At 46.9% G+C, this 27,580-nt stretch overlaps 1 protein-coding gene across 4 annotated transcripts; it reads right to left on the bottom strand.

Moving 5' to 3' along the window:
• Positions 1-24: 24 nt before the first annotated feature.
• Positions 25-26,345, bottom strand: ZDHHC5 (zinc finger DHHC-type palmitoyltransferase 5). Of its 4 annotated transcripts, XM_027581384.2 has the most exons (13): positions 26,009-26,345; positions 23,832-23,882; positions 21,497-22,692; positions 11,965-12,086; positions 7,804-7,961; positions 6,092-6,264; positions 5,840-5,942; positions 4,917-5,008; positions 4,352-4,484; positions 3,636-3,759; positions 3,095-3,207; positions 1,773-2,641; positions 25-1,368 (listed from the first exon to the last, which is right to left on the bottom strand). In XM_027581384.2, exons 3-13 carry the CDS (start codon positions 21,598-21,600, stop codon positions 1,203-1,205), a joined length of 2,157 nt encoding a protein of 718 aa, XP_027437185.1. In that variant the 5' UTR covers positions 21,601-22,692; positions 23,832-23,882; positions 26,009-26,345; the 3' UTR covers positions 25-1,202. The 4 variants fall into 4 exon arrangements, with proteins under 4 accessions (XP_027437185.1, XP_027437184.1, XP_027437186.1 ...); XM_027581383.2 differs by lacking the exon at positions 23,832-23,882; XM_027581385.2 differs by lacking the exons at positions 21,497-22,692; positions 23,832-23,882; positions 26,009-26,345 and adding an exon at positions 12,174-12,238.
• Between the last annotated feature and the right edge of the window lie 1,235 nt (positions 26,346-27,580).

The following is a 27,580-nucleotide window of genomic DNA, read 5'->3' as shown; positions in this document are numbered from 1 at the left end:
ATAACACAAGTCAGGGGGAGCTGGTTAGATCAGGATTTCTTTTTATTCCTTGTTGGTTTAAAATGGCTAATCAGAATAAAAAATAAGAGGGCCTCTGTCTAGAGGCTGGGGTCTCCCCTTTTTAGAGGTTAGAACCCAGGTACCCCCACTACCCAGCACCATACTGAGGTGGGCTGAGGGGTAACCCCCAAGGGACAATCGGAGGGGCCTAGGCCTGCCACTCCTTCTCTCTATCCCGTTTTTGGCATGTGATGAAAAATATTGCTTTTTGGATTCATCTCTCCCGGCCTTGGATTTAAAAATAATGTTAACCGTGTGAGTTGGGGGAAGGCTCTGAGGGGACTGAAGCAGCCCACCCTAATCCCTCTCCCCCAGGAAGGGGGGGGCGTTATACAGTATTGTTTCTGGAGCTCAGTCAAGCTCTTGTCCTGACCGCACCACCACCAGGGTCATGGGGCTGTGACCCCTTTCCTGGGGAAACTAAGTGCCAATGAACCTAGAAAACGAACTCTCCTCCCGAATCCTTCCTTCCTCTGACCAAGACCCCAGACTCGCCTCTCCCAAGGTTTCTTTCCTGATCACTACGCCCCAACGGCAGGGGGGTGCGGTTTCCTTAGTTGGTAACTGGGACAAAAGAGAGGGAACCACTGGGAAGAGGAAGACTTCGATGGATGTCCCCGCTGCTTTCCTGCTGGTCTGAGGAACGGGAAGAGTAAGACAGCCCTCCTACGTACCCCTCCCTCATTTTCCCATCCCAGGATAGATATATAATTTCTTTGATATTTATAATATATATATATATATAGAGATATAGATATATATATATGTACACACACACCTGGTAACGCAGAGAGGAAAAAAATAGAATCCGTAACAATAATAAAAAAAATTATTTCTGGTTTAAAAATGATCTGGTTCCCTCCAGGGCGAGCAATTGCACAAATGTCCACTGAGTCTGGTCCAGGGGTTAACGAAGGGAAGGTCTTAAAAGGTGAAGGGCGTTGCTACCCCAGTCTCAGGGCCCCAACTCTCCGACTCCCCATCCCCATTGCATTTTATAAAACGCTCCTCATCCTCTTGGAATCGGTGGTTTAAAAAAATGTCCATGCAGGGGAGGGGAACCCCTTGAGGAAAGGAAGGTGGCCACCTGGGGCCCTTTGGTGTAGGCGCAGAGGCGTGGGGGGAAGGGAGGTGCCGAAGGCTCACACGGAAATCTCATAGGTGGTACCACCCACCCCTGACACCTTCTTGACTCCGCCCCTTGTGGGGCTGCTGAGAGGCGGCTGGCCTGGGCCAGAGGAGGCAGAGCCTATACTCTTGGGCTGCCCATTGGATTTGCTGTAGGCGGTCTTGAGCTGTACTTCATCTCTAGGAAGAGAAAAAGAGGTAGGTGTCAGGAAGTGGGACACAAAACACAGAAAAGGGAGACCGTTTTATAAGTTACGAGAACAAACTGACATACTTTTCTATATACGTACTTTCTTACCCAAACATTCCTACCTGTTTTATTGCCCTGCTTAAAACAAACCTGGTGCCCTATCTCCTCTCTTTATTCCTTCTCTCCAACAGCAGCTATCTTTCTTACTCTCAGGCAAATACATTTTGGGAAGACAGGATTAAGAAAAAAGTATTAATCAGCAGCTAGAGTGAAACGAGCGATCTACAAGCAGGCCCCTCTGAGTCCACTTGCACACAAGTGAAGTCATGATACCTTCTGTAGGACGCTATGCTAATTTTGAGTCCACGGATGGTCAGGATGGACTTATACTTACTTGGGTGTCAATAACGGCTGCAGGGCTACTTCCTCTGCCTCAGAGACACCAGCTGGGGTGACACCGGCTTTTTGGCTGCTGTAAGACACAGATCGGCCCAGGTATGGGGCGGCTGGGCCTGGTTCAGGGGACCCCAGTCCCCGGCCCCTTAGCCCATCTGGCTTGCCAAAACGGGGGGCGGCTGGGCGTCCCAGTGGAGTCTTGACCAAGGGTGATCTCTTTGAATCATCTGAGGAGGAACTAGTGCGAGGGGCATGGCCTGAGCCCGGCGTTGACTGAATGCCTGAGTCCCCCAAGCCTGGTTCTTCCTCGCGGCCTGGGAGTGGGGGTGACTGGCGTAGCAGCTTCTCTCGTTCCTGAAGGGAGGCCACAATATGGCGCGACAGATTGTCGTACCGGACTGGGGAGGGCTCTCGGTGTGTTGGGCCGGTTGGCACCAAACGTGGGTGCCTCTCGGCTTCCCGCTGCTGGGCCAGCCGGGCTGACAGGAAGGGAGAGGTGTAGCCTAAAGGTGGGTCGGGCTCAGGCCCTGCCTGCACGGACTCGAAATCAGGGCTGTCCGAAGGAGTGAGTAAGCTGTCGTAAGATAGGCTTCCATTGCGTGTCTGGTTGGCCAGGCTCTTATAGGAGGTGGAGGTTGTGCCCTCTGAACGAATGGACTGCAACTGGCCCAGCTCAAAGCCAGTGCCCTGGGCTGACTTGAGGCTGGAGGAGCGTGAGCCACTGGATAGGGGCTCGAAGTGAAAGCTTTTGCCAAAGGTGGGAGAACGGAAGCTCTCTGGCTCCAAGCTGGGCTCCGAGCGGTAGCTGGGATGGCGGCTGCTCTCTGCAATTGAGGTCGGCTCCTTCAGGCTGTCCCCACGACTCAACTGAGGGAGAAACGACAGCATGCTCTTAGTGCTCCTCCTCCTGGGACAGATGCTAGGCCCCAGAGCCCAAGCAGTCATGTCCCACCAGTATGCTTAGAACTTTTTACACACTTTCTCTTGTTCCACACCTAAAGCAAACCAGCGAGCTGGAACAAATAGTATCTCATTTTAAGATGCAAAAGATGAGGCTTAAAGAGGTTAAGTAACTTGCCCATGATGGGTTTTGAACTCAGCTATGATGCTGCAATCAGTGCTTTTACCTAGTATGCTACATTGCCCCTCTCTGATGAAGGACACACTGTCAAGGAGATTAAATCCCAGTAATGTCAACAATCAGTAAAATGTCTGGTTTTTTCCCTTCCCTCTGCCTCTCTTCCTTCCCTCCCCCACTATTCTTTTTCCCAGAACAGCTGACATACATCACAACCCTCCTCCTTCCAGAGTACTCAGTACCTTGGCGCTGGAGGAATGAGGCATGGCGGCTGACGTACTGCTGCTACTGTAACCCGGCCGGTACTTGTACATGGTAGGTGTGGGAGGGCTGTCCTTGCCCAGGAGGCTGCTATCTGCAGGAAGAAAGGCCCAGGGAGACACCACTTTACAAGCCGTTCTCCTGGCCAGAGTTCCTTAAATTACAGAGGGAGAACAAGGTAGGAATGGATATACCAGCAAAACAAAAGTCCCAGGAACCTGATTTAGCTGCAGTCAAGACGACAGACGCATACCGGCCCAGAACGCAGAGTGAGAGAATGCACAAACATGTCTAGGATGTTCTCTGGTCCATCTGGATGCTGACCGTCCCCGCCCCACAAAAGCCCAGTTCACTGCCACTAGCTACATGGAATTGCCTTTCTCCTCCCCTAGCTGTCCAAAGTGGCTCAACGCCCATCTGTTGGGTTTTCTCAGCCACGATGCGAGTATCACCTCCCAGGCCTTGCCTGCCTGTCTTCTCCACAGCACACAGTAACATTCTCGCTCCTGCCACTGCTCTTACCCTCATTAGTAGCCAGGCTGAGGTGTGTTCGTAGCCCCGTGTAACGGCTCAGGTCCGGCTTAGGAGGAGGTGGGGGTTCAGCATCTGCAGACTGGCTCTCTGTGATCTCCAAGCTTCCCTTAGACTGGATAAATGAGGGAAAATCAATTTGGAGAACTGGGTATAAGGACAACTCAAAGTATTAAACTGGTATTAGAGGGGTGCTGGGGCGCCAATTATATATTTCTAAACTGGGACTAGAAGACAAGGGATGAGAGCCATTTTGGGGATGACAGTGGATAAAGAAAAATTTTCAACAAGGGTTTAATTCCGTCACTTATGTGTTCATGTCCACCAACTATTTGTTGAGCTCCTACCATCTGAAACTGCTACATTAAGTCCTATGAAAACATGGAAATGAAGGGACTCCACTTCTGTCAGTGGACTTACAATCTAATGGAAAAAAGAAGATATGTACTTAAGTAATTAAAAAAAATTTTTTTTTTCTTTTTAAGTAACTCTACACTCAACATGGGGCTCCAGCTCATGACCCCAAGGTCAAGAGTCGCATGCTCTACCAACTCAGACAGCCAGGCACCCGCGTACTTAAGTAATTTTTAACACAAGTTAATTGAAATTGAGAAATCCTGTAAAGGCAATGTCAACTGAAAGCAAGTTTCCATCTCTTTGCCATGAAAGCCCCCAAGTTACCTACTTTACTTCCCTAAATTCCTCACCTTGCTTCTCCTCAGCTCTCCCTGGATGCCATTGTCCATGATCTTCACCGTTATCTGCCCATCTGACACTTCTGGTCGAAGGAAGGGAGGTCTGATGACAATCGTCTTCTCTTTCTTTGGTCTCCCCAAATACCTGAGTGTCAAAAAATGAGAGGACTTTCATTCATTCATTCTAAGATAGCTAGTGGATGCCTATCTTATATAAAACATTCTTACAAATACAAGAACAGTCTGACCAAGACAGCGAAAAGCTCAGCATTGAACTGATTTCTTAGATTCCATGAAGAACAGCACCAAGACTAGGCTTCTGGGCAGATACCTAGTTCAAGACACTCTGGAGGGAATCTCACCCTCAACTCTCAAAGAGAGTAGCCATAATACCTGAAGAATAGCAACTGAATTCAGGGGGTCCACTAAAGGATGCCACGGCTCTCCCTTGCAGGCACTTCCCAGGCTAAGAGAACCCTCCCTGAACGGCAGTCTCCCACCCAACCCTCCCTGAGAACAAGCCCAAAGACAAACGTTTTGACCAAGAGTGAACACTAGACCAAAGGGGTAGGTGTACCTGGGTGCTGGGGAACTGCAGAGCACACGGCTGACATTGTTACAGCAGCCATTGGTGAAGGGGTTCACACCTCCTCGGAATTTACCCGTAACCTAGAAGAAGGAAAAACAGGCCCTATCAGTCAGACGATGGACCTTGACCTCCAAAGGCCAAAACACAAATCGATAACCAATTATTGTGCACCCACTATTTGGGAGATAGAAAAATGAGTAAAACACAACCCCACCATCAAGAAACTTATAGTCATAATGGTTAAGAATGGGAGCTCCAGAGTCAGGGCCTTCAGTTTGAATCCTAAGGCTGCCTCATAGTAGCTACCTGACCCCACACATCAGTGTTATGTGAAATGGGGATGTACAGCTCACTACTGAAAACTAAGATAATATACATAAAAGGAAGCAGATAAGGTCAGCTTTATTATAAGCACAAGAATAAGCGTTTCTCTTTAAGCGGCACTATGAGCTTCCTGAGGGCTGGCCTAAGTCTACTATTGTTTCTGTAAGCTCGGAGCTCAAATTGTCCAGTATACGGTGAGCATTCTGCAAATGTCTGTTAACTAATAAATGGTTCTGGGGTGCCTGGGTGGCTCTGTCAGTTAAGTGTCTGTCTGCCTTTGGCTCAGGTCATGGTCCTGGGGTCCTGGGACTGAGCCCTGTGTCGGGCTCCCTGCTCAGTGGGGAGCCTGCTTATACCTCTCCCTCTGCCTGCCTCTCTCCTCTCTCTCGCTGTCACATAAATAAATCGAATCTTAAAAAGAAAAGAAAGAAATGGTCCCGTTCTTGTGCTTTCATGAGGAGCATGGACACTATATCATAACAAATATTCATTGGGCATCCATCTATGGAAGCACTCCACAACTCATTAGAGGGCGAAGATTCTCACGCCCAGCTCTACAGGGGGTCTCCCATCACTTCTCCCCGTACCTGTTCATTGGTTGTGCGTCCCCTAGCCACCAGCACCACATGAAATCCCGTGAGGCCAGCTACAGGGATGAAGAATAAGCCAGCCACACACATCACTGCCATTCTAAACCCAAAGAATCAAGGAGAACAGAGCAGCATGATCTCACCATCCCCAGCCCCTACAAGAACCACCTTCCCTTTGACCCTCGCTACCACAATGCTCGACTTTCCTCCTCCTCCCCGCTCCCGAGCCCGCAACCCACAGAAGGATACGTGACAGCCGTGCGGACCCCTGAGAGTTCCTCCATGTGGTAGAGGACATAGAGGAGGCCAAAGCCAAACACACCCATGATGTGTGCTGTCAGGGAGAGGAGGAAAAGGAAGAAATAGCGGTAGTTCCGGCGACCGATACAGTTGTTCACCCAGGGGCAGTGATGGTCAAACTCCTAAGGGCAAAAAGAGAAACACTGAGAAGCATCCTTGGACCACAGCCCTAGATCACTTCAGTCAAGAAAGGGACCAAATGTCAGAACTGAAGCGCTGCTTTCAGTAACAGGCCATCGTGTTCGCCATTTAGTTGCCAAATTAACAATAAGCTCAGGCACTTTATCTTTCTCTATCGATCAGTAAGGGGGAAGACCTTCCAGAGGCTGATTGAAGGCCAAGGCCCTCTCTCAAGAGTTTATCCAATGTGACCAAGGAACTCTGAAAGGGATGAATATCAGAGGCTTTGCAAAAATATCAAGATTCATGAGAAAGAGAGGCCTGGAAGGAAAATCTGGCAGACAACTGCTTAGAGTGAAGTAAAAACTGATTGGGGGAGGGGCAACTGGGTGGCTCAGTCGTTAAGCATCTGCCTTCGGCTCAGGTCATGATCCCAGGGTCCTGGGATTGAGGCCCACGTCGGGCTCCCTGCTCCGCGGGAAGCCTGCTTCTCCCTCTCCCGCTCCCACTGCTGTGATCCCTCTCTCGCTGTCTCCCTCTGTCAAATAAATAAATTAAAATCTTTAAAAAAAAAAATTGGGGAAAAAAGGTTAAAAATAAAAGACAGGGGATGCAGAAGGATAAGCAGGAAGAGAAATATAGCTGTAAGATCTGAAGGCAACAGACAGCATGATGTAGTGGATGCAAGAGGTAACACAAAGCCAGGACAAATAACCAAAAAGATGAGTCAGGAAGGCTACAGAGTTGGGAAAGCCTATGCCCACTTGGGGTCCCTCCTATAACAGAAGAATATTTATGCTCTACCTCTCATGCGTTCATCATTGATAATACTTTATTTCCAATTTCATCTAAATTATAGACATTAAATGTACATATACATCCATATATACACATAAGAGTGTTTGCTATTTATAGCTGTTATATAATCTAAGACCAAGATAAAATTTTTAAATCAAGTTTTAAATTTTAATTCCAGTATAGCTAACATACAGTGTTCTGTTAGTTTCAGGTGTACAGTCTAGTGATTTAGCAGTTCTCTCCATTACTCTGTGCCCATCAGGATAAGTGCCCTCCTTCATCCCCATCACCTAGTTCACCCGCCCCTGCCCTCCGCCCCTCTGGTCACCAGCAGTTTGCGCTCTGGAGTTAAGAGTCTGTTTCTTGGTTTGTTTCTCTTTTTCCCTTTGCTCATTTGTTTTGTTTCTTAAATCCACATAGGAGTGAAATCATATAGTATCTGTTTCTCTGACTGACTTATTTCACTTACATTATACTCTCTAGCTCCATCCAGGTCGTTGAAAACGGCAAGATTTCCTTCCTTGTTATAGCTGAGTAACATTCCATTGTGTCTATATACCACTTCTTTACCCATTCATCTAATTGGTAACACTTTCTGAAAGAGCTAGAATACAGCCCAGATAGTCAGCCAGGGCTATACTGCACCCAAGACCCAGAATGCAGAGGATTCGATTCTTATTCAATGGGTAGGAAGAAGAGAACTTAGATTAGGCATCTAGGCCTACCCCCGTCAGGGTTCGTACCTCCACACAATTGTCACAGACACTGCAGTGGGAACATCGAGGAGGACGGTAGAAACGGCAGGTGGCACACCACTTCATGCGCACCTGGATGCCCTTAATCTCCACTGTTTTGTAAAGGGGAGCTCGGAAGTCATCTTCCTTGTCTTCATCCTCCTCAGCTGCAGGGGAAAAAAATCAATTAAAAAACAACTATGCCAGAACTGTACTAGGCATAAGGGATGCAGTGGTATTTAAAATATGGCCTCTGCCTTCGAGGAATTCAGTCTTCTGGGGAAGAGAGAACAGGAACTAATAACTAATACTGTGAGATCAGCCCTGTATACGACACTACTGGAACACACTGAAAATGAGGTTCAAGAGAATATGACTCAGAGGTAGCTCTGATATGGGTATGCTGACACTTGGTTTACATACTACGAATATATTTGTAAAGAATTTACATATCAAAGCACATATGTAATGAGTTTGCATAACAGTACAATGTCTACAAGTGCACGAAAACTATAGCAATCCAAGAGAGGAACTAACAGCAACCCTTTTTTTCCATGCACAAACCCCTTCTCCAAAAGATCTTCCCCAACTCTATTAATTCCGTATACATTTCAGTATCGTTTGCTGGCTCAAGCCATTCTCCTTACCTGAATGCCCTTTCCATTTCAATTATCAGAAACTCACGATCCTACTTCAAAACTTAAAGGGCACTATTTGCCTTCTCATCTACAGTATACAATTTTTATTTTTTATTATTAATCTAGAAAAAATACACATGGGAAGGAAAGTTTAAATAAATGAAGGAGCAGGGATTAAAAATTAAGTTTCCAACTTTCACTGACTGGGGAAATGCTTTAAAATATAAATAGGTGAAAAAAATGCAAGGTAAAGAACTGTACAAACAAAAAGATCCCATTTGGAAAATAGAAAACAAAAATACACACACGTAGGGACGCCTGGGTGGCTCAGTCAGTTAAGCATCAACTCTTTTGATTCCGGCTCAGGTCATGATCTCAAGTCATGACATCATAAGATCAAGCCTTGTGTAGGGCTCCTTGCTCAGCAGGGGTCTGCTTGAGATTCTTTCTCCCTCTGCCCCTCCTCCCCTGCATGTGTGCACTCTAAAATAAATCTTAAAAAAAAAAAAAAAACGCACATACATTTGCTATAGATAAGTGCTATATGTAAATGTTATATATCTAAATTTTCAAACCACTGGAAAGAAATAGGAACAGTTATCTTTTTATTTTATTTGAGAGCGAGCAAGCGCAAGGGGGGGTGTAGGGGGAGAGGGAGATGGGGGGCTCAATCCCAGGACCCTGAGATCATGACCCAAGCCAAAACCAAGAATCAGTTGGCTCAACCAACTGAGCCACCCAGGCGCACCCATAGTAGTTACCTTTGGCTGTGAAATTACAGGTGGTATTTGTCTTTTTTATGCTTTCTACATAATGAATATTTACTACTTATTAAAATCTTTACTTAAAAAAAAAAAAGTTTTCAGGCACCTGGGTGGCTCAGTTGGTTAAGCGACTGCCTGCCTTCGGCTCAGGTCATGATCCTGGAGTCCTGGGATCGAGTCCCACATCGGGCTCCATGCTCAGCGGGGAGTCCGCTTCTCCCTCTGACCTTCCCCCCTCTCCTGCTCTCTCTCATTCTCTCTCTCAAATAAATAAAATCTTTAAAAAAAAAAACTATTAAAAAGTTTTCTTTTAAAGGAAAAAAAACTAAAATGCTACTTATTTTGAAATTTCTGATCTTTCCACACCAGAAGTGAGCACCTTCTCTTCTTAAAGTACTATGTGGTTCTTAGGTTACGCTTATAACTTAGCACAGTACAGGATATTTATTCATAGAAACATCTTCCCTATCTTTCTTTATAGACTGAGCTATTTGAAAGCAAGAACCTTTAAAAAAAAAAAACTAATCCCAAATGACCAGGATAATGCCTTTCATACAGATCAATAAATATTTAAATTATGAACAATAAAGGCTCACTAAAATAGCCCTCCTTGGGGCATCTGGGTGGCTCAGTCGGTTGAGCGTCTGCCTTTGGCTCAGGTCACGATCTCAGGGTCCTGGGATCGAGCCCCGCATTGGGCTCCTTGCTCAGCGAGGAGTCTGCTTTTCCCTCTCCCTCTGCTTGCTGCCCCACCTTGCTTGTGCTCTCTTTCCCTCTCTGTCAAATAAATAAATAAAATCTTTAAAAAAAAAAAAATAGCCCTCCTTGGTGCTAGGGACTCCCAAGTTCCTTAGGTTCAACTAATCTTTGAGACAGAAGTCACAAATAAAGCACAGTGATACCGGCTTTGTGAGCACAATGATCTCAGGAAAACCTCAATGTCTCCAAAGTTGTCTTCCAGATTTATGCCTCACCCTTACAAGTTAACTTCACAGGTGAGAGAAATACTGGTTATCAGCACCAACTCTTACCAACTTCTCTCTACCTCTACTGACAGTTCCTGACTCTCACCTCCTCTGCCAGAACAGCCTGCTGCTTCTGTAAGCTTAACCCTTCCAAAATGCATGGGAAAGCACATCCTCCCTCTAGGAGGTAATTCTATTATCCCCCTTTTCCAGTTCCAGCTTCTCTCTCTTCTCCACTTCTATCTCCTCAGGCTACCAGAGTGCTTTAATCTTCTCTATCACAAAAAAAGAAAAAACAAAGCCCTCTCTCTCTCCTAAGACACTGCATCTTCTGCCTTCTCTGCTTAACTTCTTGAAAGAGTAATCTGAATACTCATGGGCTCTGCTTCCTCATTGCCCATTCACTGCCTTCCAAACCATCACAGTTTCGCTAATTTAACTGTATTTTTCCCACATACATACCTAAACACACTATTAGAACTATTCCTGTCAAGATCATAAATTCCTTAGTTACCAAAACGATGGGCAATTTTGAGTTTTCATACTATTGGATCTAATTTCTGATACTGCCAACCATCATGAACTTCATGAACCTTCCTTAGTTCCCACTTTGTCCAGTTTCTTCGCCTACTAACTTTTCTTGCCCAATCACTCTCCAATGGCTCCTCCTCCTCTGCTCATTATTAAAATGCCAATGCTGGTCAGATCTGACCTTGATTCTTTCCTAATCTCGTTCTACTTTCTCTGTAGACACTCTTACTCCTGTTGCTTCAAACACCACATGGCTGAAGCCTCTGAGACCAAGGTCTCTTAGTCTGACTACTCAATTGGCCACTGGGCAACTATATCTGAATGACCATACTATCTCGAGTTCAACATGTCTTAAGAAGCTATCTTCCCTCCAAACATGTTCAACATTCCTGTAACGCCCATCTTGGTTTATAAAAATCAGCATCCAACTTATCTCCCAAGTTAGGAGCCTTGGGACTACCCTAGACAATTCCTTCACTCTCTCACTCTCCCCCAATAAGCAAATGGTCATGAAGAAATCTGTTGAGTCTACTGGTTGAGAACTTCAAGTTCTCATCTGGTTTACATTATGGCAATAGCCTCCCAAAAGGTAACTGTACATTCTTTCAAGAATTTTTTGTAAAAGGAAATCTGATCCTGAGATTCCTCCAATTAAAGACCTCCTACTGTCCAAAGGAAGAAATATAATCTATTTAATTTAGCACACAGTCTTTGACAATTTGGCTCTCATTTACCTCCTACTACCCCTTCTGGCCCCACCATGTGCTTTATCTTCCACCCCACAGAGTTCGGCATCGTGGCACATGCTGCTTCCTGGACCCAAAATGTGCTTCCCGGCCTTCCTCCACTGAAAGTTGTTCCTGCCTCCTCCTCGCAGCATTTCCCCAATTTACTGGGGCAGATAAAGTGCACCCTTTTCTATGGCCTCAAAGAATCTTGTTCATGCCTTCACTACAGTTCACGCCACCCTATTATAACTGTCTAAATCATACTAAATTATTGTTGTGCCTAGGGATAACACCTGACCCATATGCTCAAAATGAATCTCTGCTGAATGAGTAACTGAAAATCAAAAAGTTGACCCAATGTGAATGAACCCAACTAGAAGTTATGACACCTACTCTGGAAGACTCTGACCCACTTTTCATCATTAGACTATTGAAGTATCCCAAAACCCTCAGAATCCTAAGGCCCAGGACCAAATGCGTATGTCCATAACCCATTATTTTTCAAAGATAGTTGAGGAGTTTCCGAGAGAGAAGGAGATCTTACCTCGAGGGAAAATCCCTGGGTCCATGAAGGTGGCCATGCTGAAGTTGGCCAGCACAAAGAGAAAAACAATCGCATTGTAGATGGGCACTGCAGGTGACACATAGAGGCTTAGTCCTGGACAGCTGCACAGATAATAAAGAAAATGAGGGGCTGCCCCTAACGCTTGGGACACCAACCATATAAAAATCTGAAAGGTTCAGCCCCCATACCTATAAATCGTGTGTGCTTCACCTCTGCTGTCTCAAATTATCTTCATCCTTCACAACAAGTGGGTCTAGTTTCCCCACAGAAATGCTTCTTTTAGATCAAGGTACAAGACTCAGAATCTCTCCTACCATAACCCCTTGTACTAAAGGTCTGTGTTCTTCAGATTCCTTCTTCCCCTGTGGATCTTTTCACATTTTAGAATCTATCCTTATCTCCTTTTAACCAGGCAGAAGAGCTAGGGACGAAGTATGTAACTGGTGCCAGCTACAGTCCCTTCTCTTGCGCAGGCCAAGGCTGCTGGATCTCAGCCATGCCCCACTGACCTGCACACTGGCACAAAGCATGGGATACCACCTGCCTCTCTGGCTCCCCTTGCCTCTTCCCAGCTGGCTTCCAACCACTCTTAAATGCCTAAAATTTCTTCACTGCATCAGATAGTCCTGAGAGATCTATTCAACTAAAAGCTAGTTCTCAAGGGAGACAGGACCACACAGATAAATATGGCTATCAAGATCTAGAACTAGTAAATCAAGTAGAAGAGTAGGGGAGAGGAAAAAAAGGGAGCAGACCAAATCAGCCCTAAATCCTATAGGAAAAAGAAACTGGCCAAACATATCCAATATTCCACAGGGTCCAAATCAAGAGATATGCTTTAGGTAACTTTTCTTTGACCCCCCCCCCCCCGCAAAAAAATAGAGGGGAATGCCCTAGTCCAGGATTAAACTCAGTTTCTCTCAGGATATGAGTCTAAGTAGGAATGCTGTAAGAACTCTTCCTTTCTGCAGATTTCCTGGGAGCTGGAAGTTTCCAAAAAACATCTGAGTGCTGGCTGCTTTGTCAGTACTATCAAATGCCCTCTCTCTCCTATCTCAGTTCCCAAAGAACTTCCCTTTACGAGAGAGTGGCTAAATACCCTAATCTGCTTTGTGGCTGAGAACTTAATCTCCAGAATGAGGACAGCATCTGACCTTGTCCCCTTTATCTAGACCAGCCAGAAGTAAAGGAAGAGTTCATTGAGAGGACGAAGGAGCCTAGAGAACAAGACAGCAAATGAGTCTGGAGAATGAATCCGCTGTAGTCCTGGATTCTGTTGAGAGAGGTCTGTCTCCATCAAAACAAAAAGCACAGCCCTGAACAGTGATTCAAGACAATTCATAGCTACTGAGCTCCTTATTCAGATATAAACTAATAAGAGACAAAATTGATTGTCGCAAAGCATCTCACAAGCCTTTACCACCTCCCATCTATTTATTCAAATTCACCATTCATTAAAAAAAAAAAATCAAGTAAATATTTATAGTGTGGTAGGCTTTCCAGATAGTAAATATCAATGAACTCTTTGCTTCTCTGGGTAGGTGAGTACGTAACTGGGAAACAAAATAATGAAGTGAGGTGCAGGCACGGATTTCAGGGGGAAAACAGACCCTCAGTCACAGCTCTCGTTTTCCTCTAGCCACGTCTCCCACAGAAGCCTCTTCCTCTGGGGGGTTCTCTGGTTCAGAAAGGAGGTCCCCAAACTCCGGCAGGGTTTGGGGTAGAATACAAGCAAGAAGAGTCCTTACACAGCCCCACCCAAAGGCTGACCTCCTAGGCTCCTTAGGAGGGAGGGACAGAAACTGAAAACCAGTCATCCAGGTCAGAGCCCCTCCCTAGCACTTCGCTGTCGCTTCAATTTCCGCCAGGGGAAGAGGAGAAGGGGTGACTCACTTGACTCCTACAGCCTGGGAAGATAATTAGAAGGGAAAAAGAAATTAAATCCTTATAACACTGAGGTGCCCATGATTTAAAAGTCTCATTCCTAGAACTGACGACTATAGTTACAGTGGCCTCTTGAGCTTCTGACAGACTAAAGGTTCCTCGATCCCTGAGGGGAGCTAAGGTGAGAGAATGAGATGTCAGCCCCTTGCAGGCCCAAATGGCACTCTTTCTGACCCCATTTTTTTCTTCAGTTTCTGCATTTCCAAATGAAGAAAATCGCCCAACTTCTTGGGTACGCTGCCACCCACCCATCCCTGGATAATGAATGTCACCCCTGCACTCTTTCTTCCCCCCCCCCCCGCAAAGATTTTAAAGTAATCTCTACACCCAACGTGGGGCTCACATGCACGACCCTGAGATCAAGAGTTGCACGTTCCACAACTGAGCAAGCCAGGCGCCCCGCTCCTGTGACATTCCTGATACCGACTCATCCCAGCTGAATCGTGTAATCCTACAATCCAGTTTCAGTATCTGTTGCCAAAATAAGCCTACCCCCACAGTGGCAGCATCTAGAAATGATGCAAATAACTCCACTTCCCAGGCAGCATCTGCCCCTTGACTGAAATCAAGGACCCACTGCTTCCAACCTTCACACTCCAGCTGATGGAACACCCCACCAAGGAGAGGCGTGAAGCAGAGCCTGTTCCTGCCACATCCCATATTCTACTTGGCTCAAGGAGGGGCTTGCTGTTGCTACAGTACTTTGCCAAATTCCTAGGCGACCACTCCAAGTGGCCTGTCTGGATCTGCGGCCTCTGAAGAAAGACGACGAGGCCTGGACTGAGGAGGAGCCGTCAGGGCTGGTCCTCAGCCTCCGGCAATAATCCCAGAGTTCCAAAGCAGAGGGAGTGGCTGGAGCCCAGAAGGCTGGCTGACTCACTGATGAGACTCCCAGACCTATACCAACCCAGGAAGAACAGGTTCTTCTGCCCACCCATCCAGCACTTCTGTTTTCAGAGAGAGTGGGTTTCAATACCCACACTTCTGGGGCACCTGGTTGGTTCAGTCAGAAAAGCACGTGACTCTTGATCTCAGGGCTGTGAGTTCAAGCCCCATGTTGGGCATGGAGATGACTTAAAAAAAAATAAACTGGGGTGCCTGGGTGGCTCAGTCGTTAAGCGTCTGCCTTTGGCTCAGGTCATGTCCCAGGGTCCTGGGATCGAGCCCCGCACTGGGCTCCCTGCTCGGTGGGAAGCCTGCTTCTCCCTCTCCCACTCTCCCTGCTTGTGTTCCTGCTCTCGCTAACTCTGTCAATAAATAAAATCTTTTAAATAAATAAATAAATAAAACTGGGGGCGCCTGGGTGGCTCAGTCGTTAAGCATCCTGCCTTCGGCTCAGGTCATGGTCCCAGGGTCCTGGGATCGAGCCCCGCACAGGGCTCCCTGCTCAGCAGGAAGCCTGCTTCTCCCTCTCCCACTCCCCCTGCTTATGTTCCTGCTCTCGCTGTGTCACTGTCAAATAATTAAAATCTTAAAAAAAAAAATAAAAAATATCCACACTCCCGAAAAATCTGTTTCCTAGCCCTAATACTTCCTATCATAAAAAAATGGTTAAGTTGCTGGTAAGAAAAAGTAGGAGTCAAGAAGCTTTGGATCTTAATCCCGTCTCAATCGATGCTTTGCTATGTAGCTTTAGGTAATCTACAGAAAACTCTCCAATCTTATTACTTCAGCTACATAATACAGATGTTAGAATGAAGGAGACAATATCTGAAAAGATCCTGGAATTCTTTTTAAACCAGCTAGCTTACTACTGAGCATTCACTGGATAGAAGACACGCCCCCCCCCATTATTAACTATCACCATCATCATCAATTATCATTCCAGCTCCACCTTCATCCCTAATTCCACTTCCCCTATGTGAGGTACTAGAAATTCAAGAACACTTAAAACAGAGGCACTAAGCTCCTAAAGAACAGGTCTAAGCATTCCGCCCATGCCTAGCACATAGTTTGACTCTACGGCTAGTGTTCCTTGTTGATGAAGCAAGGCTGGAATGAATAGCCCACTTCCTGCCCCTGGGGATCCTCAAGATTCCATGGGAAAACAATTTTTCCTCTCTTAGGTGGGGAAGTTTCTCCTAAGATACCTGATATGTCGTGTCTTACGCACACTTTTAAGCAGCTGAGTGCAAGATGTAGGACTTGGGCACTTATTCCTGGATGAAAAAACAACGTGGGAAGTAAAAGGAACATCCACTGCTCAATTAATGCCCTAAATCACGAGGCTGCTCCCACTCAAATCAGGTGCTAGCACCTCTGCAGTCAAGAAAAAAAAGGACCAGAGGGAGAGGCACTAGGGTTACCCAACTCTGTGGGTAAAGGGTTGGGAGGGGCCAGAGGCAGAAACTGAAAAGAAGAAAGCGCTCTCACGGATGGGTCACTGGAAAAGACCGTCCTGGATTTCTGGACAACCCTGACATGTATCCTTCCCACAGGGGACAGCTTGCAGCAGAAGATTTTACCACTACGCCCTCCCTACCAACTTTAGAACTCGACAATGAGACACTGGCTGACTTAACTCAGAGCTCAAGGAGATTTTAGGGAGGCAGTTCAGTGATTTATTTCAAATGGCACTGCCGGGAGCTCTAAGACTCAGGGGTCCCCAGAGAGGCAAAGAGGAGACACCAAGTGGCTGGGCCTCCACATACCAGCCTCGCTTGACCCAGAGCAGCCCTCCTCTTGTGTTTGACACACTGGGGTTCCACGTAAGATCTCACTGGAAAAAGGGGCACTGTGCTTAAATAAACTACTCTCGGTCAACCTCCTCATTTTACAAAGAACAGATTCACAAAGGTTAACAGACTTTACCAAAATTAGTTTCCTGACCCCCCAACAGAGCTGATTCCTCTTACTTAGCACTGCCCCCTACCCTTGCCAATCACAAAAGGGGATTAAACTAAGACAGATGAGGATCCAGGCCCATTATCTTAAACACAGGGTCTAGGATTTAATTGGGGGGAGGAGGAGGGTTAATTTAGCAGACACTCTCCTTCCCCAACAGAGGAAAAGAATTAAAACAGAATCCCCAATAACTCTCCCACTTACTTTTGGTACGGGACAAATTCAGTGAATGGGAGGGATCAGGGTTCTGGAGGGAAGGCCTCAACTGTTCTATTCAAGCTTCTCCAGGGCAGATCACCTTTTGGCGACCAAACCCAGCTGATAAATTCTGCTCACAGCTTTCTCTACCTGCCAGAGAAACACCAAGGGTAAATTGTTCCTAATGAGTTGAAACCTACATGCCTCCACTAATTATGTCTGCCAAATGAAAGGGACTCTCCCTCCTACTCCCAGTCCTCTAGGTCCCGAAGTCATTCCCACTTGGGACTTAGACTGATCTAAGAACAGACAGTTACAGCCTGGTGAAGAGAAGAAGAGGATGACAGAACAGTTACAGATTCAGGGCCCCAAAGAGGAGTTGGTTCAAAGACAGCCTTCCTCTGGGGCACTTGGCTGGCTCAGTCGGTAGAGCAAGTGACTCAAGAGATCTCGGGGTTTTAAGTTCGAGCCCCGCGTTGGGAGTAGAGATTACTTAAAAATAAAATCTTAAGGGACACCTGGGTGGCTCAGTCGGTTAAGCGTCTGCCTTCGGCTCAGGTCACGATCCCAGGGTCCTGGGATGGAGTTCCGCGGCAGGCTTCTTGCTCAGCAGGGAGCCTGCTTTCCCCCTCTGCCTGCTGCTCCCCCTGCTTGTGCTCTCTCCCTCTCTCCGACAAATAAATTAAATAAATAAATAAAAATCTAAAAAAATTTTTTAAAGTCAAAAACACAAAACCAAACAAACAAAAGAAAGGCTTCCTCTTGTCTACTTGAAACCAGAAATTGTTTTTTAGGTTGCATATAGTTTTAAACCAGGGGAGGGGGCTTCCTCCAAGGAACTGAACTTCAAAAAGGATATAATCCGTGGGGGAACAGTTTTTGACAACAGAGGCAGCTCAGCCCAGATATATACTTGTAGAGGAACTGCTACGGTCAGATGTAAAGGAAGAGATGAGAACTTCACAAGTTACCAAGAGCTAGGTGATAAAAAATAAACAGGGTGTTTGTCTCCATGAAGTGGGCAGGGGAGACTGGAGGAAGAAAAGAGCCCAGAGGAAACTGCCAGGGGAAACTCTAGCTATGACTTAAGTCTCTTCTAACTCTGGATTAGAGGCAGTAATTCCAAAGTCCATTACTGTCCTCCAAAATTCTTTCTCCTGGGGCTGAGACCATGGAATAAGGAGGGCCCCTATTTCTCTGGCACCAGGGAATGAGAAAGTAGGTTAAATAGCTTCAACTATCAGTCCAGAAAATGCCTATGTCAGGACAACTCTTTGTGGCGAAACTGGTATAACCAGCCAAGCACTTCAATGGCTTCAGATTAACAAAATAAGAATGAGGATTCTGCTTGCTCTATCTCAAGAACAGATGGGTTGAAAGAGAGACCACTCAGGCCCCTGAATTTCCCAGCTTCCCAAAGGCCTTGCCTTTTTTTTTTTTTTTTAAGATTTTATTTATTTATCTGACGAGAAAGAGACAGTGAGAGAGGGAACACAAGCAGGGGGAGTGGGAGAGGGAGAAGCAGGCTTCCTGCCAAGCAGGGAGCCCGATGCGGGGCTCGATCCCAGGACCCTGGGATCATGACCTGAGCCGAAGGCAGATGCTTAACGACTGAGCCACCCAGGAGCCCCAAGGCCTTGCCTTTTGAAGGAAAACAGACCCTCCTCAATCAAGCAGGCCTAAGGGTATCAACCTGGTCTTGTAACACACCCCCCTGACACACAACCACAACGGCTACAAGGATACAAAGATCTCATATGACCAACCCTTGGTTAAAATACTGATTCTAGGGCGCCTGGGTGGCTCAGTTGGTTAAGCGACTGCCTTCGGCTCAGGTCATGATCCTGGGGTCCCGGGATCGAGTCCCGCATCGGGCTCCCTGCTCAGCGGGGAGTCTGCTTCTCCCTGACCCTCTTCCCTCTCGTGCTCTCTCTCATTCTCTCTCTCTCTCTCAAATAAATAAATAAAATCTTTAAAAAAAATAAAATAAAATAAAATACTGATTCTAGGGCACCGGGTGGCTCAGTTGGTTACGAGACTGCCTTCAGCTCAGGTCATGATCCTGGAGTCCCTGGATCAAGTCCCGCATCAGGCTCCCTGCTCAGCAGGGCGTCTGCTTCTCCCTCTGACCCTCCTCCCTCTCATGTGCTCTCTCTCTCTCCTTGTATCTCAAATAAATAAAATCTTTAAAAAAATAAAATAAAATAAAAATACTTATTCTAGGGGCCCCTGGCTGGCTCAGTCATTAAGCGTCTGCCTTCGGCTCAGGTCATGATCCCAGGGTCCAGGGATCGAGCCCCGCGCATCAGGCTCCCTGCTCAGCAGGAAGCCTGCTTCTCCCTCTCCCACTCCCCCGGCTTGTGTTCCCTCTCTCGCTGTGTCTCTGTCAAATAAATAAATAAAATCTTAAAAAAAATAAAATAAAATACTGATTCTAGGGGCGCCTGGCTGGCTCAGTCGGTAGATCATGTGATTCTTGATCTAAGGGTCGTGAGTTCGAGCCCCACACTGGGTATAGAGATTACTTAAACATTAAAAAATCTTTTAAGGGGCACCTGGGTGGCTCAGTTGTTAAGCGTCTGCCTTCGGCTCAGGTCATGATCCCAAAGTCCTGGGATCGAGCCCCGCATCGGGCTCCCTGCTCCACGGGAAGCCCGCTTCTCCCTCTCCCACTCCCGCTGCTTGTGTTCCCTCTCCCGCTGTGTCTCTCTCTGTCAAATAAATAAATAAAATCTTAAAAATAAATAAATAAAAAATAAAAAATCTTTTAAAAAAAGGCTGATTCTATTTGCTGGCCATAATAGCAGAAACAAAAACAAGTCTAGGGCCCCTGGGTGGTTCAGTTGGTTGAGCGACTGCCTTCGGCTCAGGTCATGATCCAGAAGTCCCTGGGTCGAGTCCCACATCGGGCTCCCTGCTCGGCGGGGAGTCTGCCTCTCCCTCCGACCCTCCCCCCCCTCACGTGCTCTCTCTCTCATTCTGTCTCAAATAAAAAAAAAAATCTTTACAAAAACAAGTCTAAAACTGAAGACTCACATCTCCTTATTGACAGTCAATACATGAAGGATAGAACACTAAACACGCTGAATTTAAGCAAGAGAAAAAAATTATGAGAAAAGTCAGATAAAGAAGAGTATAGAGAAGAGTAGGGCTGCTTTAGATCCTTGAGGGAATCAACAGGCATGCTCAGGCTAGAGAGCTGGGGGCCAAAGAATCCATGACCTCTACCCTCCAGAAGAACGGGTAAAAAGCAGGATGATGCTCATACCTTAGATAAGAGATTCATTTTTTTCCTTGTTTAAAAACTCAACAGAAAAACATCATTACTTTACTGACTCTGTAGGCCAAACAATCCAAATCTTTTAGAATTCCTTTTGATATATGAAGCTCAATTTAGAGGGGAAGGGAGGGTTTCCTCCCCTCCTCAGATAATATCGGTTCTTAGGTTTCTCCCCATAATAGTAACTGCCCCCTCCCCAGCAATTCCTGCTTCATTCATCCTTCAATGAGTCCAAACTGCTTTTATTCCCTACCACTTCAGTCCATTTCCTTCCTCTTCCCAGCAACCTCCCATTGCTCTAAATAGCATCTCACAATTAGGTTTGAGCCTGAAATCATGGCAAAGTGAACTCCCCAGAAAAATCTAGCATGCTCTGATTGTTCCAAGAGCTACAACTAGAACACTAACTCAGTGACTCAACAGTTTAAGGTTCAGAAGCCTGCTACACGTTAATTCATAAACAGGGAACAGCGAAGAGGCCGGCCAGGTGGTCAACAGCTAAAATACTGTGGGAAGAGGAAAGATAAATCAGTCTCCTCCAGTGACCGGCAGATGAACAAAGTCTGAATATCTTAAGCAGGAAATGTTCGGTGGCAACCGCTTTTCCTAACAGGACCAGGGAATGCAGGAATGACTGCCATCCCTCCAGCAGAAAGGGATGTGAAGGCAGCCTGCCGGGACTCTTCCTAAGTAAAATCTGCCCCTTCCCAGTGGCCTTCACTGGTCCAGGCTTTGGCTCTTAATGTGCAGAGAAAACCATCTGAGCAACAGGAAAAGCCCAGCTGTCTCCTTGGTCTATCTCCTAAATCAATTCTGCAATTCTCCAGTACACTCAGCTCGACATCCTGGGGAAAAACCATTACTGTTTGAAAAACCTCTAGTTCTTTCTCTCGCAGAACCAATTGCTTAAGCTGCTTCAAGCCTCTCTGGTGGTTTCCTCCTACTTCCTTCCTAGTTCACGATCATCTAATGATGGAGAGCTGGGTAAGAAAACACAAAGACATCTGTGATGCCCAAGAAAGGGAGGCAGGGGAAGGGAGATGATTCAACAGAGTAAAATTTCTAACAAGGCTGACAGGATAGGCCTTTCTCTCTGTGCTTACCATGTCTCTGAGATGTGTTGTTGCCTCTATCAGACATTAAGACACCCAGGCACACGGCGAGTAACTAGCAAAACTCATGTGACAAATAACCCCCTCACCTCCCATGGAGCCCCCCAAAAACCACCACTGGGAGAAAACTCACGTAAAGGCAAAGAAGAGGGTCGTAGCTCCCACTAAGAAGACGGCGGCTGCTGAGACCGGAACATACTTGCTGGGCTTGAATCTCTTTCCAGACTCTGCGGGCATGTTGGAGCTCTGATGGGAGGTCTGCCCTGCCGCATAGCCCAGGCCCACACAGCGGCAGAACAGACAAGAAAATGGGATGAGGGGAACAACGGAGAAAAAGAGTACAGAAGGAAACCAGGGAAACAGAAATCTAAAATTATCACCCTTCCCCCTCCCAAAAAAAACCAAAGGTCAAAAGATCTCAAATGAAGGAAAACACATGGGAGGGGGAAAGGTGATTCCAAATGATGAATAACCACTCCCCAGAACAAGGCAAGAGGGAGAGATTAAGAAACACAGGTTGTACAGTTTAAAAACTGGAGACAAACAGGCTGTACACATACAAATGGTTGCAGGTGGAGAACATGGGCCGTCAGACAGGTCAGGGAATAGCTCATGGATGGAGGCAAGTCTTCAAAGGACAAGCAGGGGAGAATATCAGGGTAGGGAAGACCACTTCGGGCAAGGAAAAATTCTTCTGAGGAGACACTCTAGCACCTCCACGACTACCACACTCCACCAGATGTGAGCTGCACCTAAAAGAGGTGTGCCCGGTGTTTCTATTTTAATCCAAAAGGGAACCTGAGGCCCCTTCCAGTTTTAAAGAGAAGCTTTTTTTACTGCAGTCCTGGTCCCTTTTAGGCAGTTTTCTCAATGCCACCACTCCCACACCTTGACTTCAGGGCTTGTAGTCTGGCAATGGTGGTTTAATTTTATTTATTTTCTCTTGATGGCTAAAGCTGGGCCGCAGCTGTTACAAGGTTGAGTTGTAAATCCTTTTCTTCCAAGGGGGAGGGAAAACAGAAAGAGAGAGCACGAGCAAGCTTGTCTGTCTTCAATCTCTTCTTGTTATTCCCAAGCCCTTTAAGGGCTCCGTTTCCTATCGAGTTCATGCAAAACTAAAGGGAAACGTAAAATCCCTGAAGCCATGTTCTTCCCAATTAACAAAATAAGATGAAGAAATCAATTCCACTCAATGATAGTTCTAAAACAGTACTGTGGATGAAAGCAAAGTTCCAAAGAAGTCCCTGTTTCCAGGTTAGTCAATGTCTTTGATCTTCTTCAGTCTTGGGCTTTCTAGATGCAGAATTCAACTGGGTTACAGTGCCTCACCTGGGAAACAACAAAAAAAAAAAACACAAATATCTTCACCAGATAAATTCTTTCAGCAAATTTCTTAAGAACATCAAGGCTGACACCCCACAGGCTACTCTGTTTAAAAAGTGCCTTTTTATGGCATACACTTCACTTATGTGCATGTGGGAAAGGATTCAGAATCCTTCACTCTTCTAAGTGCTGTTCATACTGGAAAGAGAACATGGTTTCACCTGGCCTGAGGTCATCAAAGCATTAGCTCTTATAAGGGGTGCATCTCACCTGACACAAATGGGCAGTTACAAGTATCAAGAATATCAAAATCTAAAAACAAACAAGGGCACAGCAGTGAAGGGCAGTCCTAGAAAAGAGATTCTCTTTGGACAAAGTGAGTATTTATTGCAACAATGAAAAAAGAAAAAAGTAACCTCAAAATTAGGACAGTATGTCTCATTTCCCTTCCATGTATGTCTCTGTCTCTTATCTCTCTACGCTTTTTAGTTATAACCCTGAAGAGGCAAAAGCTGAGTTTTTGGTCTTCTGGAATAAGCCATGAAAGGACCTGGGTGAAGACTGTCCTTGAACTAAAAGGTGAGCTGCTCTGAGAAACTGAGTCAACCACAGAGGCTGGTCCTTTTCTTCCCAATTCAACAGTTTATTCCTACATTGGCCTATCAGAAGTCAACTGAGCCCCACATTCCCCATATGATTAAGAGTAACAATTATTTCTGTTGACAGTAGTAGCCAAGTAACACTTTGGATTTTATAGGATGCTTTTCATCTGTGATCTCAAAGCACTTAACTCACATTATCTGGTGACACAGTCCCTTACCCCACTCAATAAAATTGAAGGCTAGAGAATGCCTGAGGCCATTCTACTTAATCACTTGAGCAGTCAGGTTAAGAACCAGAGTTCACATGCCCCTTTGCCAACACAAAGCCTTTCTACCACTTTCTCATCCACTACACTACTTGCCCAGTGACTGCATCTTGGAATCTGCAGACCAAAAATTTTACTTGTTAAAATTAAAAATAAAAGTTTATTTGACCCAAGCAGTTCAGTATTTCCCTTAATACCGGTGGCAGAAATTCATACGTCAGAAGATTCAGACAGTGAAATACAAATGTGCCCTGGAATTCACCACTTCCTCTCTTACCTGTGGCATGGAAGGCAAAGACACCTTCCTTCAAGATGCACTGTCTCTCTCCTTAAAAAAACAGAGTATTAGAGGGCCAAAGAGCAATATTAGAATAGAGTGAACATTCAGAGAGTACAAGAAATTGTTAAAGACCTAAAAAAAGATAAACCCCCTCTAGCCCGTGATTTTATGATTATTTAACAGTTTCTATAGGAATCAAAGCCCAACCTTCTCAATTTAGGCCTAAGTAACTTTGTGAACAAGAAGCAAATTCTTGGTTTGTGGGCAGTACTATTAAAGTAAACTTTCCGGGCGCCTGGGTGGCTCAGTCGTTGGGCATCTGCCTTCGGCTTAGGTCATGATCCCATGGTCCTGGGACAGGGCCCCGCATCAGGCTCCCTGCTCAGCAGGAAGCCTGCTTCTCCCTCTTCCACTCCCCCTGCTTGTGTTTCCTCTCTCGCTGTGTCTCTCTCTGTCAAATAAAATCTTAAAAAAAAAAATAAAAAATTTAAAAAAATCAAAAAAACCTTTCCCCTCAAAACCCCAAACAGTAGAGAAGATGGAAAGCTACACTGCTACAATTTTATCTAGAGTAAGTAATATCATTTAGACACCATGTATTATTTCAGATTATATTTTCTGACAGGAGAAAAGTCACATGGGATAATATTGCCATAGTAATGCAGGGTCATAAAAGGCAATACAATTTGGGGAGTACGATACAGGGAAACAAAAGTGATCAACCTTTGAAATGTTTAGGGAATATACATTAGAAGGGAGATGACAAAAACGGAACAATTTATTGGGTATAATAAAGACGCACCAAGTCTTTGCAGAAGAATGTGCTGTGGGCAGTAGAGATGAGACTGCAGGGTGAGTGTGGTTCATCACAACCAGCAGTCTGGATCTGTACCAGCATGAGAAAGGTGTACAAGAATGTGTGTGACATACTCAGGCACAAAGTAACTATGGAATGGAAATATGTACATAGAAAATAAACTACAGATCATATTGTATAAATATTTAATACAAGTAGGTACCTCAAAGGGGTGAATGGAGATCAGCAGTACCACCAATAACACAAGTTATCATTTGTTGAAATAAAGTAGTGTAACACTGCAATATAGTAAATTTGAACACAAAGTAATCAAGGTATCATGAATAACCCAAATATCAAGATGTTGGTTGGAATCAAGCAGAAGTTTAATAAGGGTGTTATTACATACGGAAGTAGCCAAGTACATGGCAATACAATTCTTATAACCATTAGGTGGGTTATTAAAAATGAGTGATACTGAGCATTCTGAAGAGATCTGATCGAGTACAAGGGATACTGGGATAAAAGGGTAGCGATGTGAGAGAAGATCAACCTAGACAAGGTGGCATTAACCAGGAAGTGAAAAATCCAACGCAAAAAATGGTCTAGGGTATAACACATAAACGATCCTACACCTCTTTCCATAACTTTTAAGTCACTTTCTTACTTCTCATTAGCGTGTTTTCATTTGGCTAAGTGGGTAAAACACTTTCCACCTCCCTGTCCCACAAAGAGATCCCTATAGGTAAAATATTGGCAAACGCATTCCAGCTCCAGTGGCAAAAAGTACAAAGTACTAAAAGCACGGAGCTCCCAACTGGTGGGGGTAGGGAGGAAGCGGATGGATGGGAGAGAACAGGTAACAGGATGAGGCTTGAGCCAAAGTAAGTATCAGCAAAAGGGGGCAAGGGACCTGAAATGCGGGGAGGTAGAAGGGGAACAGCACCCCGTCCCCACCCCGGAGCTGGGGTAGGGAGAATCACCATTTGGGGCAGAGCTGGCTGAGACCGAGAAGACGGAATACGCGGCGGTAGGGCCCACTGAGGCTGCGGGAGACGGCAGAGCCCCGGGGCGCAGGGCCGGGGGCGGAAGGGGCGGCGGCCGAGCGCCAGGCGCGGAGGTCCCGAGCCAGGACCGGGCGACCGGGCACTAACCCGTTCAGTGCCCCGGCGGCCGCGGATCCCCGGCCTCTACTCGTCGTCCGTTTCCGGGGCCCACGGGTCCCGCCGCAGTTGGATGACCCGGCCCGGGGGTAGGAATGGGGCCTCAAACCACCTCCCCCCCACCTCGGTCCCCCTTCCCTAGAGGTCACTCTCCCCTCCCACCTCACTGGCCCGGCACTTCCGGTTCCGCAGGGGCCGGTGTCCCCGGTACTCACCCCCGGCGCGGTTCCCGTCACCGCCGCCGTCGCTGTCGCCGCCGCCTCCTGGCAGTGCCGTCCGGCCTCTAAGAGGCCGCGCGCGGCCCCCGCACGCTCCACGCCCGCCCTGCTGCGCGCGCCCCCGCCCGGCGACGCTCGTCTTCGAGCCGGCGCGCGGCCGTTGCCCTCAGCGCCGGGTCTCGAGCCCTCCCAGCGTTCCCATTGGCTCCCTGTCCCGGGCGCGCGCGACGTCTCGCGCGGGGCCCGTTTCTCTCATTCATGCGGCTCGCGACGCCGCGCCCGCCTCCGCTCACTCTCCCATTCACCCATAGCCCCCACCCCCACTCCGCTCTAGGGCGTGCGCGCGAACCCGGCGACCGCGGCGACCTCGCGGCCTGATTGGCTGCAGAAGCACAGCGCCGTACGCACGCTAGAGAACGAGCGCGCGCGCGCACGGCCGTCGGGTTCCGCAGACGACTGGGACAGGAGGACTGGCGTACTGCGCAGGAGTCAGAAATGGGGAAGTGGCTGGGCGAGTCTTTCGTTTTCCTGCGTCCTATTTTCAATTCCAACAGTATTCAAGAAGAAATCCTCGGAAGTAAAAATAGTTATATGTGAGTGCTGGAAATACTCAAAAGCGAGGAGCCATCCTCATTCTCCAGACCCCCTCCGACTAAGTGTGGTACGGTCCAGACAGGCTTCCAGCACAACCAATCATCGGTCGGCCCCGCCGTCCTCCCGGATCAGCCCCTTCGTGCATTGGCCAACCGCTTGGCGACTGAATAGCTCCCACCCTCCCACCGCCTTTTTTTATTTTTCCGATGGCGATAACTTTATTTAAAGCGATCTTAATGGAGGCGTCCTCGGTGGAGCGAGCTAATGGAACGGTCTGGCTGTAGCTCCCGCATGGAGGGGGCGCCAGGACTGGTAGGGTCGTGTGGGGCGAAGCTCCTGCCAAAGGCCCGGGAGGAAGAGGAAGGACATCGGCGAGAGACTTGCAGTCCGCACAGCTAGTGCCGTCCGTGGAAGGAAGCGCAGGGAGTGAGCGCCGCCTGAGGCGGTGGCAGCCCCCCAGAGCGCGAGCGGGCTCTTGGCTTCGTTCCCTTAGTTTCTCACTGCAGCACAAGGGATGGGCGCCCGCTTTCCTAACTTCGCCCCAGGCCGGGAACACAGGCTGGAATCTGGCCGTCCCTGGCGAGCTGCTGGCTGTCTCTACAGATTCGAGAGCCATACTTTTGCCCTAATTAGCCCTACCCAGCTGTGAACCCAAGAGCAAGGTCAGGTGTTCTCTCCTCATTTAGCTCAAGGCCATTTCTCTTTTGAAAGGAGCTCTGGCTATTACATAACAGTCTTTCAAAAAAGTGTTCCAGCAGCCACTTCTCTGAAGCCAAAGTTGCTCACCTGTAAAGTGTGATTCTAATTCCTGCGGTCTGTCCTCGGGTTTGGTGTCAAATGTTCTTGGTTTAACTGTGGTCTAATACTTTAGTACTAGGCAGCAAGGTAAAGGGGAAAAGGTCTACCTTCAGTTTTCCGGGGTCTAGTCTACCTCCTCTGACATGGCATATGTATCAGGGTCTCGTTCATTCTTGT

This window comes from Zalophus californianus, chromosome 11 (assembly GCF_009762305.2).
Source record: "Zalophus californianus isolate mZalCal1 chromosome 11, mZalCal1.pri.v2, whole genome shotgun sequence".
In the NCBI taxonomy this organism is placed as follows: domain Eukaryota; kingdom Metazoa; phylum Chordata; class Mammalia; order Carnivora; family Otariidae; genus Zalophus; species Zalophus californianus.
The sequence above is the reverse complement of the archived record's forward strand: the minus strand, read 5'-3'. Positions and strand labels throughout refer to the sequence as shown.